At 40.9% G+C, this 16486-nt stretch overlaps 2 protein-coding genes and 1 pseudogene across 2 annotated transcripts; all 3 read left to right on the forward strand.

The window, feature by feature from the left end:
• The first annotated feature begins 1599 nt into the window (after positions 1-1599).
• Positions 1600-3647, forward strand: LOC114565450 (tripartite motif-containing protein 16-like). The gene has a single exon (XM_028593508.1). The coding sequence runs from the start codon at positions 1642-1644 to the stop codon at positions 3301-3303; it is 1662 nt and encodes a 553-aa protein (XP_028449309.1). The 5' UTR covers positions 1600-1641; the 3' UTR covers positions 3304-3647.
• Positions 3648-6256: 2609 nt separating this feature from the next.
• LOC114566019 (E3 ubiquitin/ISG15 ligase TRIM25-like) lies at positions 6257-12466 on the forward strand. Its single transcript, XM_028594360.1, is given in 3 exon segments — positions 6257-8075; positions 10110-10324; positions 10326-12466. Coding segments are annotated over 3 exon segments (3375 nt in total). The 5' UTR covers positions 6257-6413; the 3' UTR covers positions 11824-12466.
• Positions 12467-13667: 1201 nt separating this feature from the next.
• On the forward strand, positions 13668-16165 carry LOC114564860 (tripartite motif-containing protein 16-like; annotated as a pseudogene).
• The last annotated feature ends 321 nt before the right edge of the window (positions 16166-16486 follow it).

Below are 16486 nucleotides of genomic sequence, written 5' to 3' on the forward strand. Positions count from 1 at the left end.
CACTGGTGATGGCGGAGAGGGAACCAGGAGGCTGAACGTAAAGAAAGTAACTCCAGTTGCAGTGGATGATGACGCCCGGAGGTGGAAGGGGAGGAGGAGGGTTGCACGTTTGCCTGAGAAGCCAGCTAGGAGATAGCAAGGAGAGGATGTCATGCTGTGATTGGATCATGAATTTGTGGCCAATTCTGATTGGTTTACTGAAGAGTGACCACCTCTTAACAGCTGAAAAGATTTAGGGAGAGATGGTGGTGATTGCAGTGATTAGTAGTCTTCCTGAAAGAATTTGCGCTGAGCTTCATTAGATATACATAATTGGATTTTTATCCAAATTTTGCACAGAACTGAAGAGAATGTGTCACACGTCACAAAAACATTTGTATCCTATTATTTAGTTTAATTTAATTAATGTGTATTACATTTTATTTTGTTGTTGTTTAAAACAATTCCACTTTAAAGATATGGAATCATCAGAATCCACCTTAAAATGAAGAACTGGGTACTAATTGGTGGGGGCAGTAATTCACCTTGTAGTGTGTAAATATGACCAATCAGGATTGGTTCAACTGGAGGGAATCAAGGGTTTTATTTAAAAGATTTTCAAGGAATCCCAAATGTACTTGCAGCTGTTTCACAGTTGGTTTGTGTGTGTGTGTGTGTGTGTGTGTGTGTGTGTGTGTGTGTGTGTGTGTGTGTGTGTGTGTGTGTGTGTGTGTGTGTGCTCAAAACCAGTAATTTCTCCACATTCGTGAACTTTCAGTGGAAGTCTTTCGCCTCCCAGTGGCAGCTCTAGTTTTCACACCTTTTAATGCTAGTTCTGACATTAAAAGCTTGTGTTATATGTGCAAGTTGAAAGCTCCGACCCAGATGGTGAACAACAGTTACAGAGACCAAGGCCATGGAAATGGTTCTGGACTGTCAATAGTTAGTCATTAGTTATTTGCAACAAAACCAAAACATATGATACATTTTTGCACAAAAAGGGGATTGTGTTTTAGATAGAGAAAATGCAACATCAACAACATTCTCTTCTTTTCAGCTAAACTCTGATATTATTCTTGGTGGAGTTTTTAAAGTCTTGGCTTTCTACAATATCTGCACACGGAAACTACAGTGTGATTAAAACCTTTTAGTAATATGGTTTTGTAACTTTATAAATCAATGTTTTACGTGCTCCTTCTCTTTTCTTCTTTTTCCTAAAGCAATTTGTCACTACATATTTAAAAGAAAGCTTGTTGAAACAAACAGATAGTGTTAGCATTCATGTGAAGCTGTCCTCTTCTGATAATGCGATTATTAATCTTTGCAGTGTTAGCTTTCATTGTTGTAACATGAAAGTAATTGAAAGAACTCCACGTGTAGATATATAATTGTATTTTGCTAATAATCTTCACTGCATAATGCTTAACCCATCCCTCTTCTTGCTACACAAACTCTGTGGACATGTTGCCTTGTTCCCTCCCCCTCACTGATCTGCATGTGTGAAGATGGGTGTAACCACAGTGGATAGGGCAGGAGCTGATTGGTCCTATTCAGTGAGGATTAGCAAATCAGCATGAACAAAAGGACATAGTTCTGATTTAAGTCAGAGCACAGAATAGCTTCTGTTGAGAGAACACCACACAGTCACTGCCAGGGCGTGAAATGGCGCAGCAAGGAGTTGAGCTGGAACGAGAAAGCTTCTCTTGTTCAATCTGTCATGATCTACTGAAGGATCCGGTGACTATTCCCTGTGGACACAGCTACTGCATGAACTGTATTAAACGCAACTGGGGTGGGAGGAGAATCCACAGATGCCCTGAGTGCAGCCAGACTTTCACACCGAGACCTGTCTTGATGAAAAACACCATGTTATCAGATTTAGTGGAACAACTGAAGAAGACTGGACTCCAAGCTCCTCCTGCTGATCACTGCTATGCTGGACCTGAAGATGTGGCCTGTGATGTCTGCACTGGGAGAAAACTGAAAGCACACAAGTTCTGTCTCATCTGCCTGGCCTCTTTCTGTGAGTTACACCTTCAGCCTCATTATGAATCCCCTGGGTTTAAAAAACACAAGCTGGTGGAGAAGAAGCTCCAGGAGAACATCTGTTCTCATCATAATGAGGTGATGAAGATTTTCTGCCGAACTGATCAGCAGTGTATCTGTTATCTCTGCTCTGTGGATGAACATAAAGGCCACGACACAGTCTCAGCTGCAGCAGAAAGGACTGAGAGGCAGAAAGAGCTTGAGGGGAGTCAACAAAACATCCAGCAGAGAATCCAGGACAGAGAGAAAGATGTGAAGCTGCTTCAACAGGAGGTGGAGGCTATCAATCTCTCTGCTGATAAAGTAGTGGAGGACAGTGAGAAAATCTTCACTGAGCTGATCCGTCTCATGGAGAAAAGATGCTCTGATGTGAAGCAGAAGGTCAGATCGCAGCAGAAAACTGAAGTGAGTCGAGTCAAAGAGGTTCAGGAGAAGCTCGAGCAGGAGATCACTGAGCTGAAGAGGAAAGACGCTGAGCTGAAGAAGCTCTCACACACAGAGGATCACACCCAGTTTCTGAAAAACTACTCCTCACTGTCACCACTCAGTAAATCTACATCCAGCATCAATCTCCGTCCTCTGCGCTACTTTGAGGATGTGACAGCGGCTGTGTCAGAAATCCGAGATAAACTACAGGAGCTTTTGAGAAAGAAAAGGACAAACCTCTCACTGACAGGGAATACAGTGTTTGGTTTACTGTCAAATTCACAACCAGAGCCCAAGACCAGAGCTGACTTCTTAAAATATTCACGTGAAATCACACTGGATCCAAACACAGCAAACGAAGTTTTGTTATTAACTGCAGGGAACAGAAAAGCAACAGTTTTGGAAGATGTACAGCCTTATTCTTGTCACGAAGACCGATTCAGTGACTGGATTCAGGTCCTGAGTAGGGAGAGTCTGACTGGACGTTGCTACTGGGAGGTGGAGAAGAAGCGGTATGAAGTTGATGTAGCAGTCGCATACGAGAATAACAGACGAGCAGGGCGCTCGGGTGACGTTGCATTTGGACACAATGACAAATCTTGGGCATTAGAATGCAACAAAAAAGGGTATAAATTTATTTACAACAATGTACACACCACCATCTCAGGTCCTTTGTCCTCTAAAATAGGAGTTTACCTGGATCACAGTGCAGGTACTCTGTCCTTCTACAGCGTCTCTGAAACCATGACTCTCCTCCACAGAGTCCAGGCCATATTCACTCAGCCGCTCTACGCTGGACTCAGTTTTTATCCCATTACTGGAGACACTGCGGAGTTGTGTAAACTCAAGTAGACAGAATTCATTGAAAGGCGCTGACGTCACTTTGGTGTGTTCCGAGGCACTTTTTTGACCAACTCAGGGAGACTGATCAGTCCTTTTCTGTCGGCCGTCGGGTTTCTGTGTTAGAGCATTACGGGTTGAATTCCGTTTTTTTAACTCCTAATACAATTTGTCTCCATATTTGTTGCTCAGAGCTGATTGTTGTGGCAATTCTCACTGCACAGAGATCAGCTATCAATCAAATATGGGTGGTACTTTTGGACATTTTCTAAATAGTTGTATTTTGTTTGCATTACCAATGGCGTTCTTGAACAAACTGAGGGTTTACATGATGAATAAACAAACTGAACAAAGTATTTTCTTCTTTTCTTTATTCCAGGGTATCATACAAAGCACATGGGGAAAATATGAAACTGATATGAGAGTAGAACTGAGGCAGTTTTCCTCCTAATAAGGAACAGTGTTCATGTTTAGAGCAGAAGAGCATTTGTCAGTCAAGTAACAACTGTTACCAGGCTTTATGGTAGGATCATGGGTAGTCCCTCCCCTTTCCGGTAGATTACCATGCAACCTTATTTTGGGGGGAAAAAATATGTATCTGCAAGATCAGCATCAGACCAATAAAATTTTTTTTTATTTAGTATTGTAAAATGTACAAAGTATGACAGTGGTTCCCAACCTTTTAGGTTTAAAGTAACCCACAGTCTTGTTAGATGAACACATCACGTAGCCCTTCATTCATTTCCAATGTATGTTCTAAATGGTTCTAAATAACACTGGTTATGTAATACTTTTTCAACTGGTTATCCATTACTTTTAACTAACTAAAGTAATTAGCGTAGCAATTATCTTAAGCAAACTATTTCAACTGTTTAGATATTATTTTTAGCTAACTGCTTCCACTGTTTATCCATTACTTTTAGCAAGCTAAAGTAATTAGCCATTATCTTAAGCAAACTATTTCAATTATTTTTAGCTAACTACTTCTACTGTTTATCCATTACTTTTAGCTAACCTAAGTAATTAGTGTAGCCATTATCTTAAGTGAGCTATTTCAACTGTTTAGCCATTACTTTTAACTAACTATTTCAACTTTTCAGCTATTATTTTTAGCTAACTACTTCCACTGTTTATCCATTACTTTTAGCTAACCTAAGTTATAAGTGTAGCCATTATCTTAAGCGAACTATTTCAACTATTTAGCCACTACTTTTAGCTAACCACTTCAACTATTTAGCCATACTTTTAGCTATTTATTTATACCATTTGTTCATTACTTTTAGCTAACTATGTGTTTAAACTTCAGTGCGCTTCCCAAATAGTTTTCACACGCTCTTACATAACTAGCAGATAGTGTTTGGTGTTAGATCAGATTTATTCTTTTAATCAATACATTGCATGTATATCATGTCTCAATTCAAATGGGATAAAAAATGATTTGTCTGTGGCCTGTCGCTACTTCCGGCCTACATATGTTTTCCGAAATAAGGTCTCATTGGGTCGCCTGGAAGGAGAGGGACTTTGCCTCTCTATATATTTTGACTGTCTAAGGAATTAAAACAACTACATTCCTAATTTTATGTCATATTAAATAGGTTTCTCTTTGCTCATCATTATATAACCTATTGTTTTTTGTCAAACACAACCACTGGTTTAGGCTTTAATAATCTGATATATGATTTTTTTTAAAAGGTTACTTGAAGCACCTTCAAAGTAATTTTAAGGCATTTGAGTAACCATTTTGATATTTGAGTAACCTCACCCCATGTGAAGGGTTTCTTAAAGCATCTCAGTTATATTTTTTAAGATCTTTGGGTACCCTATTGGATATTCAAGGCACTTTGAGTTTATGTTGTGTCGGTTAATCACTTTTCGAAGGACTCCTTTTGCCTTTTTATCCCATTGTTATTTAATTTCATACATTGTTATTTGAAAAATGTTGAATATAGCTTGTCTTCTCATATGAGGCGTTTCTTCTTCAATAAAAGATAGGGCTTAAAGAACCCTGTAAAGCTGCAATAATTTGTACATTCTACAAGTGAAAATTCCATCTGTTACGCAGATTTTCTTTGACCATGTCTCCAGTTAATAGTGTGAACCCTGGAAATGGCTGATCAGCACAGTGATTCAGGTGGAGGGTGAGACACAGTCTGGTCTGACTGCTCTGTGGGAGTCTTGAACAGCCTGCTAAAGTCCCTCTCTGGGATGGAGAAAGTCGTCGGTGTCAGGACTGTCCTATTGTCTTTTGAAACAATTCAGGGTGTTGGCCATTAAATCATTAGGTTTGCAGGTGATGATTTGTCTCAGACCTTTCAGACAGAACATTTAGAAGCCTTCTCATCTGTCCCTGAACAGTGCAACAAGTATCCCCAAACACTCAGGCCTGTTTCTGCCTACTGCAACGAGCAGCTACAAAAAAAGGGTAAATTAAATTACTTTTTCCAACACTGACATAACAAGCTCAAAATCAGGTTTGATGACTGCATTGAATGTATGCTGATTGCACATTGATGCAACAGGATTATAGTTTATTATAGTCTATTTATCAGTCACAGGGGCCAAATGTCTGCAGAATTAATGCCCCGTGTCTTTTATTTACTCCTTCTTAATTCTTTCATCTGTAAAGCACTTTGTAAGAACAGTTTTAAAAGTGTTGTTTCAATAAAATAAGTTGCCCTGCTGGTATCAAACCGACACAGTGTTTGTCTTGATGTGAAGAAGCTGTCCTAGAGAAAATATAAAAACTGTCCTGATAATGGGGTTGCTTATCTTTGCAGTGTTAGCTTCAACTGTGACCTAAAATGGATCGAAATGACTCCACATGCAAATTAATTATTTCATCTTTTTGATCTAATCTTTACTTTAGTTGAAAAACACAGTGGAACTTGCACTGCCCCTTTAAGAAAAACCTCCTCCTGCTTGAAAGCATGAAAGCCTGATAACTCCTCCCTCTTCTTCCTGCTCTTAAACACAGGCAGCTCCATGCTGAGCACATGTTTCCTTGTTCCCTCCAAGTCTGAAGGAAGGAAACGGAAGATTCAAAGTTCAGTTTTGAGTCTGAGTAGACAGACTTCATATTTCTGTTCAGAGAAACTCTCAACCAGTCACTGGCAGGAGGTGAAATGGCGCAGAAAAGAGTCAAGCTGGACTGGGAAAGCTTCTCTTGTTCAATCTGTCTGGATTTACTGAAGGATCCGGTGACTACTCCATGTGGACACAGCTATTGTATGGACTGTATTAAAGCTCACTGGGTTGAAGAGGATGAAAACAAAATCTACAGTTGTCCTCAGTGTAGGGAGACTTTCCCACCGAGGCCTGTCCTGCTGAAAAACACCATGTTAGCAGATTTAGTGGAGGAAATGAAGAAGACTGAACTCCAAGCCTCTCCTGCTGATCACTGCTATGCTGGAGCTGAAGATGTGGCCTGTGATGTATGCACTGGGAGAAAACTGAAAGCACTCAAGTCCTGTCTGGTGTGTCTGGTCTCTTACTGCAAGAAACACCTTCAGCCTCATTATGAATTACCTATATTTAAAAAACACAAGCTGGTGGTCCCATCCAAGAATCTCCAGGAGAACATCTGCTCTCGTCATGATGAGGTGATGAAGATTTTTTGCCGTACTGATCAGAAATGTATCTGTTATCTTTGCTTAATGGATGAACATAAAGCCCACGACACAGTCTTAGCTGCAGCAGAAAGGACTGAGAGGCAAAAAGAACTCGAGGGGAGTCAACAAAACATCCAGCAGAGAATCCAGGACAGAGAGAAAGATGTGAAGCTGCTTCAACAGGAGGTGGAGGCTATCAATCACTCTGCTGATAAAGTAGTGGAGGACAGTGAGAAGATCTTCACTGAGCTGATCCGTCTCATGGAGAAAATAAGCTCCCATGTGAAGCAGCATGTCCGATCTGAGCAGAAAACTGAAGTGAGTCGAGTCAAAGAGGTTCAGGAGAAGCTGGAGCAGGAGATCACTGAGCTGAAGAGGAAAGATGCTGAGATGAAGAAGATCTCAGATACAGAGGATCACATCCAGTTTCTACACAACTACTCCTCACCGTCACCACTCAGTGAATCTACAGACTCACCCAGCATCGATATCCGTCCTCTGCGCTACTTGGAGGATGTAACAGCGGCTGTGTCAGAACTCCGAGATAAACTACAGGACCTTCTGAGAGAGACCTGGACAGACATGTCACTGACTGTAACTGAAGTGGATGTTTTATTGTCAAATCCACAACGAGAGCCCAAGACCAGAGTTGAATTCTTAAGATATTCACGTAAAATCACACTGGATCCAAACACCGCTCACACGCAGCTGTTATTATCTGAGGGCAACAGAAAAGCAACATTAATGAGAGACCAACAGTCTTATCCTAGTCATTCAGACAGATTCTCTGTACAATTTCAGGTCCTGAGTAGAGAGAGTCTGACTGGACCTTGTTACTGGGAGGTCGAGTGGACAGGGAATGGAGTTCATGTAGCGGTTGCCTACAAGAATATCTGTGGAGGGGGGAGCTTGAATGAATTTGGACAAAATAAAATATCCTGGGTTTTAAAATGTGACAGAAGCCGTTACCACTTTTGGTACAACAAAGTCCAAACTTCCCTCTCAGGTCGTCGGTTACCCAGACTAGGAGTGTACCTGGATCACAGGGCAGGTAATATGTCCTTCTACAGCGTGTCAGACACCATGACTCTCCTCCACAGAGTCCAGACCACATTCACTCAGCCGCCCACGCTGGACTACAGCTTTATTATCGTTTTGGAGACACAGCTGAGTTCTGTAAACTGAAATAGACACAAGTCATTTAAGGGTTAAATTATGCGCTTTAACTCTTAAATGTATTTTGTCTCCATGTTTGTTGCGGAGAGCTGATTGTGGTGGCATTTCTTCACTGCACAGCGATCAGCTGTCAATCAAACATTATGGGATGTACTTTGACATCTTCATATTAGTTGTTGTGTAAATGTTTGACTTTCTTTAGGTGACTCTCCTTCCTGTGTCTGTTTAGACACGGAGGCTATCACTGATGCTCATGATGATGTTAGTTGATCTGAAGTGAAAATGTAAACTTCTCTGTTATCTAAATGTTTGATGAATATTTGTATTGATTTTATTTGTAGGTTGTTGTTTCTCTTCCACTGCATGAGTCTGAAGAGAGAAAGCACCAGACCTCCTTTATCTTAGATATTTTATTCTCTTTGTGTACATATTAAAGAAATCTGTAATCACATTAGCATTTTTTTGTTTGTTTGGCAGACCAAATGTTATTGTTGTTATGGGGTATTACATTTTGATCATATTCAATGAGTGAGATAAGATTCAAACAAGGTGATTGTGTGGATGAAGAGAATCTGTTAACATTGAACAGACGTTACTGATGGCATGTGTGAACAAACTGAAGGTTTACATGATGAATAAACTAACATGGACAAAGTATTTTCTTCTTGTCTTTATTCCAGAGTATCATACAAAGATGAAGAGAAAATATGAAACTGATATGAGAGTAGAACTGAGGTAGTTTTCCTCTCGAAACACCACAAAGTACAGTGTTCATGTTTAGAGTTTATCTCAGGGTGCTTTTTAAAACCAATGAAGATGATTTAAAGCTTAAAAAAACTGTTTAAATAGGCTAAATTATTTTGGACAAGTGTGGGTGTGAAGACGTTTTGTTGTGTCTTGAAACACATGAAACAGATATTGTTTAGATGATTCTTTACATGTGATGTGAATAATATTTGTAAAGTGGAAAGTCTTCCCACCCATGTTTTCCATGTGCCCTGAATGTAACAGCAGTGTTACAGTGTGGGACTCCCGTGAATAAACTGACACAGTGTGATATTACATCTGTTTAAATGTCAATTTGGATGTTATTTGAAGTTTTTGGACATGTCTTCCTGCAGTGAACATCACAGCAGGTTAAAAATGTGAAAACGGATGCACAACACCAGAGGGCGCCTTCATCCTGCTAACCAGATATGTAGTGGAGGTAGAAGCGTCTTAGTTTAGACTATACTCTGCCCTTATAATACATACAGTAATCTCCAGTGTTTGACATTTTACCATACCGTTGTGGTTTATTCTTTACTGATTGTAGCTTCTGCCTCCAGTTGCTTAAGTTCAGGATCACTACAGTGTGTTTGTTTTTATGCTAATGCTTTTTGTGTGAATAAACACTAATTCATAAAACTTCACTGTTGTGATGACAACGTAACTGCCAAATGTGGTTCACTGTGACAAAACCCAAAAGGGTATGTATTAAAATGTAATTGCTCCAGATTCATCTAGTCATTACAGTCTCCAACTTAATAGCAGAGGGAGTAATGTTCTGGTGCATTCATGACCTGTGGGATTCCCGGTTGCAACGAATAACCGACTATGTTTACTAGTTTGTTTGCATCCGACAGTGAAGTACAGTAATCATCAAAACTGTTTATCGAAATGTGTTTTTAGGAGAACAGAAAAGAAAATTCTGAAACCTCTGCAGGCAGATTACCTCCTAAAAGCTAAAGTGAGCGGAGTTTTTAAATTATAAATGAGCTCTATTGTATACAAGTATTGAACACACAGTATCTCTCTCAAACCGCTCCTCTTCCTGGAAGAAATCATAGCTTGGTAAACCCCTCCCTCCTCTTCCTCCTCTCAAACACAGCAAGTTCCACTTTGTCCATATATGTCGTTGTTCCCTCCCCTCCGGATCTACAGTTGTAAGATGAGCGTAACCAACATGTGGTGAAATGCAGGAGCTGACAAGCCCCATTCACTGCAGGAACACACACTCTTTAGATAACAGCTCAAACTACTTTCAGTTCCCAGGAAGTGAAACTCAGACAGGCGTTGTCACTGAGAGGAGAAATGGCGCAGCAAGGAGTTCAGCTGGACCGGGAAACTTTCTCTTGTTCCATCTGTCTGGATCTACTGAAGGATCCGGTGACTACTCCCTGTGGACACAGCTACTGTATGGACTGTATTCAGACTCACTGGGATGGAGAAGATGAAAAGAAAATCTACAGTTGTCCTCAGTGTGGGAGACTTTCACACGAGGCCTGTCCTGCTGAAAAACACCATGTTAGCAGATTTAGTGGAGGAACTGAAGAAGACTGGACTCCAAGCTGCTCCTGCTGATCACTGCTATGCTGGAGCTGAAGATGTGGCCTGTGATGTCTGCACTGGGAGAAAACTGAAAGCCCTCAAGTCCTGTCTGGTGTGTCTGGTCTCTTACTGTGATCAACACCTTCAGCCTCATTATGAATTACCTATATTTGAGAAACACAAGCTGGTGGAGCCCTCCAAGAGGCTCCAGGAGAACATCTGCTCTCGTCACGATGAGGTGATGAAGATATTCTGCCGTACTGATCAGCAGTGTATCTGTTATCTCTGCTTAATGGATGAACATAAAGGCCACGACACAGTCTTAGCTGCAGCAGAAAGGACTGAGAGGCAGAAAGAGCTCGAGGGGAGTCAAGAAAACATCCAGCAGAGAATCCAGGACAGAGAGAAAGATGTGAAGCTGCTTCAACAGGAGATGGAGGCCATCAATCACTCTGCTGATAAAATAGTGGAGGACAGTGAGAAGATCTTTACTGAGCTGATCCATCTCATGGAGAAAAGACGGTTTTATGTGGAGCAGCAGGTCAGATTCCAGCAGAAAACTGAAGTGAGTCGAGTCATCGAGGTTCAGGAGAAGCTGGAGCAGGAGATCACTGAGCTGAAGAGGAAAGACGCTGAGCTGAAGAAGTTCTCACACACACAGGATCACATCCAGTTTCTACACAACTACTCCTCACTGTCACCACTCAGTGAATCTACAGACTCATCCAACATCAATAGCCGTTCTCTGCGCTACTTTGAGGACATGGCAGCGGCCGTGTCAGAAGCGAGAGATACAATACAGGAGATTCTGAGAGACACATGGTCAAACATCTCACTAGCTGTGACTGAAGTGGATGTTTTATTGTCAAATCCACAACGAGAGCCCAAGACCAGAGCTGAATTCTTAAGATATTCACGTAAAATCACACTGGATCCAAACACCGCTCACACGCAGCTGTTATTATCTGAGGGCAACAGAAAAGCAACATTAATGAGAGACCAACAGTCTTATCCTAGTCATTCAGACAGATTCTCTGTACAATTTCAGGTCCTGAGTAGAGAGAGTCTGACTGGACCTTGTTACTGGGAGGTCGAGTGGACAGGGAATGGAGTTCATGTAGCGGTTGCCTACAAGAATATCTGTGGAGGGGGGAGCTTGAATGAATTTGGACAAAATAAAATATCCTGGGTTTTAAAATGTGACAGAAGCCGTTACCACTTTTGGTACAACAAAGTCCAAACTTCCCTCTCAGGTCGTCGGTTACCCAGACTAGGAGTGTACCTGGATCACAGGGCAGGTAATATGTCCTTCTACAGCGTGTCAGACACCATGACTCTCCTCCACAGAGTCCAGACCACATTCACTCAGCCGCTCTACGCTGGACTACAGCTTTATTATCGTTTTGGAGACACAGCTGAGTTCTGTAAACTGAAATAGACACAAGTCATTTAAGGGTTAAATTATGCGCTTTAACTCTTAAATGTATTTTGTCTCCATGTTTGTTGCGGAGAGCTGATTGTGGTGGCATTTCTTCACTGCACAGCGATCAGCTGTCAATCAAACATTATGGGATGTACTTTGACATCTTCATATTAGTTGTTGTGTAAATGTTTGACTTTCTTTAGGTGACTCTCCTTCCTGTGTCTGTTTAGACACGGAGGCTATCACTGATGCTCATGATGATGTTAGTTGATCTGAAGTGAAAATGTAAACTTCTCTGTTATCTAAATGTTTGATGAATATTTGTATTGATTTTATTTGTAGGTTGTTGTTTCTCTTCCACTGCATGAGTCTGAAGAGAGAAAGCACCAGACCTCCTTTATCTTAGATATTTTATTCTCTTTGTGTACATATTAAAGAAATCTGTAATCACATTAGCATTTTTTTGTTTGTTTGGCAGACCAAATGTTATTGTTGTTATGGGGTATTACATTTTGATCATATTCAATGAGTGAGATAAGATTCAAACAAGGTGATTGTGTGGATGAAGAGAATCTGTTAACATTGAACAGACGTTACTGATGGCATGTGTGAACAAACTGAAGGTTTACATGATGAATAAACTAACATGGACAAAGTATTTTCTTCTTGTCTTTATTCCAGAGTATCATACAAAGATGAAGAGAAAATATGAAACTGATATGAGAGTAGAACTGAGGTAGTTTTCCTCTCGAAACACCACAAAGTACAGTGTTCATGTTTAGAGTTTATCTCAGGGTGCTTTTTAAAACCAATGAAGATGATTTAAAGCTTAAAAAACTGTTTAAATAGGCTAAATTATTTTGGACAAGTGTGGGTGTGAAGACGTTTTGTTGTGTCTTGAAACACATGAAACAGATATTGTTTAGATGATTCTTTACATGTGATGTGAATAATATTTGTAAAGTGGAAAGTCTTCCACCCATGTTTTCCATGTGCCCTGAATGTAACAGCAGTGTTACAGTGTGGGACTCCGTGAATAAACTGACACAGTGTGATATTACATCTGTTTAAATGTCAATTTGGATGTTATTTGAAGTTTTTGGACATGTCTTCCTGCAGTGAACATCACAGCAGGTTAAAATGTGAAAACGGATGCACAACACCAGAGGGCGCCTTCATCCTGCTAACCAGATATGTAGTGGAGGTAGAAGCGTCTTAGTTTAGACTATACTCTGCCCTTATAATACATACAGTAATCTCCAGTGTTTGACATTTTACCATACCGTTGTGGTTTATTCTTTACTGATTGTAGCTTCTGCCTCCAGTTGCTTAAGTTCAGGATCACTACAGTGTGTTTGTTTTTATGCTAATGCTTTTTGTGTGAATAAACACTAATTCATAAAACTTCACTGTTGTGATGACAACGTAACTGCCAAATGTGGTTCACTGTGACAAAACCCAAAAGGGTATGTATTAAAATGTAATTGCTCCAGATTCATCTAGTCATTACAGTCTCCAACTTAATAGCAGAGGGAGTAATGTTCTGGTGCATTCATGACCTGTGGGATTCCCGGTTGCAACGAATAACCGACTATGTTTACTAGTTTGTTTGCATCCGACAGTGAAGTACAGTAATCATCAAAACTGTTTATCGAAATGTGTTTTTAGGAGAACAGAAAAGAAAATTCTGAAACCTCTGCAGGCAGATTACCTCCTAAAAGCTAAAGTGAGCGGAGTTTTTAAATTATAAATGAGCTCTATTGTATACAAGTATTGAACACACAGTATCTCTCTCAAACCGCTCCTCTTCCTGGAAGAAATCATAGCTTGGTAAACCCCTCCCTCCTCTTCCTCCTCTCAAACACAGCAAGTTCCACTTTGTCCATATATGTCGTTGTTCCCTCCCCTCCGGATCTACAGTTGTAAGATGAGCGTAACCAACATGTGGTGAAATGCAGGAGCTGACAAGCCCCATTCACTGCAGGAACACACACTCTTTAGATAACAGCTCAAACTACTTTCAGTTCCCAGGAAGTGAAACTCAGACAGGCGTTGTCACTGAGAGGAGAAATGGCGCAGCAAGGAGTTCAGCTGGACCGGGAAACTTTCTCTTGTTCCATCTGTCTGGATCTACTGAAGGATCCGGTGACTACTCCCTGTGGACACAGCTACTGTATGGACTGTATTCAGACTCACTGGGATGGAGAAGATGAAAAGAAAATCTACAGTTGTCCTCAGTGTAGGGAGACTTTCACACCGAGGCCTGTCCTGCTGAAAAACACCATGTTAGCAGATTTAGTGGAGGAACTGAAGAAGACTGGACTCCAAGCTGCTCCTGCTGATCACTGCTATGCTGGAGCTGAAGATGTGGCCTGTGATGTCTGCACTGGGAGAAAACTGAAAGCCCTCAAGTCCTGTCTGGTGTGTCTGGTCTCTTACTGTGATCAACACCTTCAGCCTCATTATGAATTACCTATATTTGAGAAACACAAGCTGGTGGAGCCCTCCAAGAGGCTCCAGGAGAACATCTGCTCTCGTCACGATGAGGTGATGAAGATATTCTGCCGTACTGATCAGCAGTGTATCTGTTATCTCTGCTTAATGGATGAACATAAAGGCCACGACACAGTCTTAGCTGCAGCAGAAAGGACTGAGAGGCAGAAAGAGCTCGGGGGGGAGTCAAGAAAACATCCAGCAGAGAATCCAGGACAGAGAGAAAGATGTGAAGCTGCTTCAACAGGAGATGGAGACCATCAATCACTCTGCTGATAAAATAGTGGAGGACAGTGAGAAGATCTTTACTGAGCTGATCCATCTCATGGAGAAAAGACGGTTTTATGTGGAGCAGCAGGTCAGATTCCAGCAGAAAACTGAAGTGAGTCGAGTCATCGAGGTTCAGGAGAAGCTGGAGCAGGAGATCACTGAGCTGAAGAGGAAAGACGCTGAGCTGAAGAAGTTCTCACACACACAGGATCACATCCAGTTTCTACACAACTACTCCTCACTGTCACCACTCAGTGAATCTACAGACTCATCCAACATCAATAGCCGTTCTCTGCGCTACTTTGAGGACATGGCAGCGGCCGTGTCAGAAGCGAGAGATACAATACAGGAGATTCTGAGAGACACATGGTCAAACATCTCACTAGCTGTGACTGAAGTTGATGTTTTACTGTCACAACCAGAGCCCGAGACCAGAGATGAATTCTTAAAATATTTGTGTGAAATCACACTGGATCCAAACACAGCACACCAGGAGCTGTTATTATCTGAGGGCAACAGGAAAGCTACATCAGTAAAAAAACTACAGTTTTATCCTAGTCACCCAGACAGATTCACTAGGGCTAAACAGGTCCTGAGTAGAGAGAGTCTGCCTGGACGTTGTTACTGGGAGGTGGAGTGGGATGGGAAAGGGATTCACGTAGCAGTTGCATATAAGGATATCAGCAGAGCAGGGAGCTCGGATGAATGTGGGTTTGGACGAAATGACAAATCTTGGGCGATAAAATGTGACTGTAACTATATTACGTTTTGGCACAACAACTTTGAATATTCCACCCCAGGTTTATATCCCTGGAATGCAGGAGTGTACCTGGATCACAGTGCAGGTCTTCTGTCCTTCTACTGCGTCTCTGACACCATGAGACTCCTCCACAGAGTCCAGACCACATTCACTCAGCCTCTCTATGCTGGACTTGGTACTTTCTGGTATGGAACCAGTGTTGAGATTAAACAGACAGAAGTCATTTAAGGATTAAATTCTGTGTTTTGACTCTTAAATGTATTTTTTCCCCATGTTTGTTGCTGAGAGCTGATTGTGGTGGCATTTCTTCACTGCAGAGAGATCAGCTGTCAGTCAAACATTATGGGATGTACTTTGAAATCTTCATATTAGTTGTTGTGTAAATGTTTGAGTTTCTTTAGGTGACTCTCCTTCCTGTGTCTGTTTAGCCATGGAGGCTACCACTGATGCTCATGATGATGTTAGTTGATCTGAAGTGAAAATGTAAACTTCTCTGTGCTCTAAATGTTTGATGAATATTTGTATGGATTTTATTTGTAGGTTGTTGTTTCTCTTCCACCGCATGACTCTGAAGAGAGAAAGCACCAGACCTTCTTTATCGTAGATATCTTACTCTCTTTGTGTACATTTTAAAGAAATCTGTAATCACATTTGCATATTTTTTGTTTGGCAGACCAAATGTTATTGCTGTTATGGGGAATTAATTCTGATCATATTCAATGAGTGAGTTAAGATTCAAACAAGGTGATTGTGTGGATGAAGTGAATCTGGTAACATTGAACAGACGTTACTGATGGGATGTGTGAACAAACTAAAGGTTTACATGATGAATAAACTAACATGGACAAAGTATTGTCTTCTTGTCTTTATTCCAGAGTATCATACAAAGACGAAGAGAAAATATGAAACTGATATGAGAGTAGAACTGAGGTAGTTTTCCTCTCGAAACACCACAAAGTACAGTGTTCATGTTTAGAGTTTATCTCAGGGTGCTTTTTAAAACCAATGAAGATGATTTAAAGCTTAAAAAAACTGTTTAAATAGGCTAAATTATTTTGGACAAGTGTGGGTGTGAAGACGTTTTGTTGTGTCTTGAAACACATGAAACAGATATTGTTTAGATGAACCTGCAGTGAACATCACAGTAGGTTAAAA

This window comes from Perca flavescens, chromosome 12 (assembly GCF_004354835.1).
Source record: "Perca flavescens isolate YP-PL-M2 chromosome 12, PFLA_1.0, whole genome shotgun sequence".
Classification (NCBI taxonomy): Eukaryota; Metazoa; Chordata; class Actinopteri; order Perciformes; family Percidae; genus Perca; species Perca flavescens.

What these genes read in the sequence shown, in the direction of transcription:
- LOC114565450 (XM_028593508.1), top strand. Translation starts at nt 1,642, where the DNA reads ATGGCGCAGCAAGGAGTTGAGCTGGAACGAGAAAGCTTCTCTTGTTCA.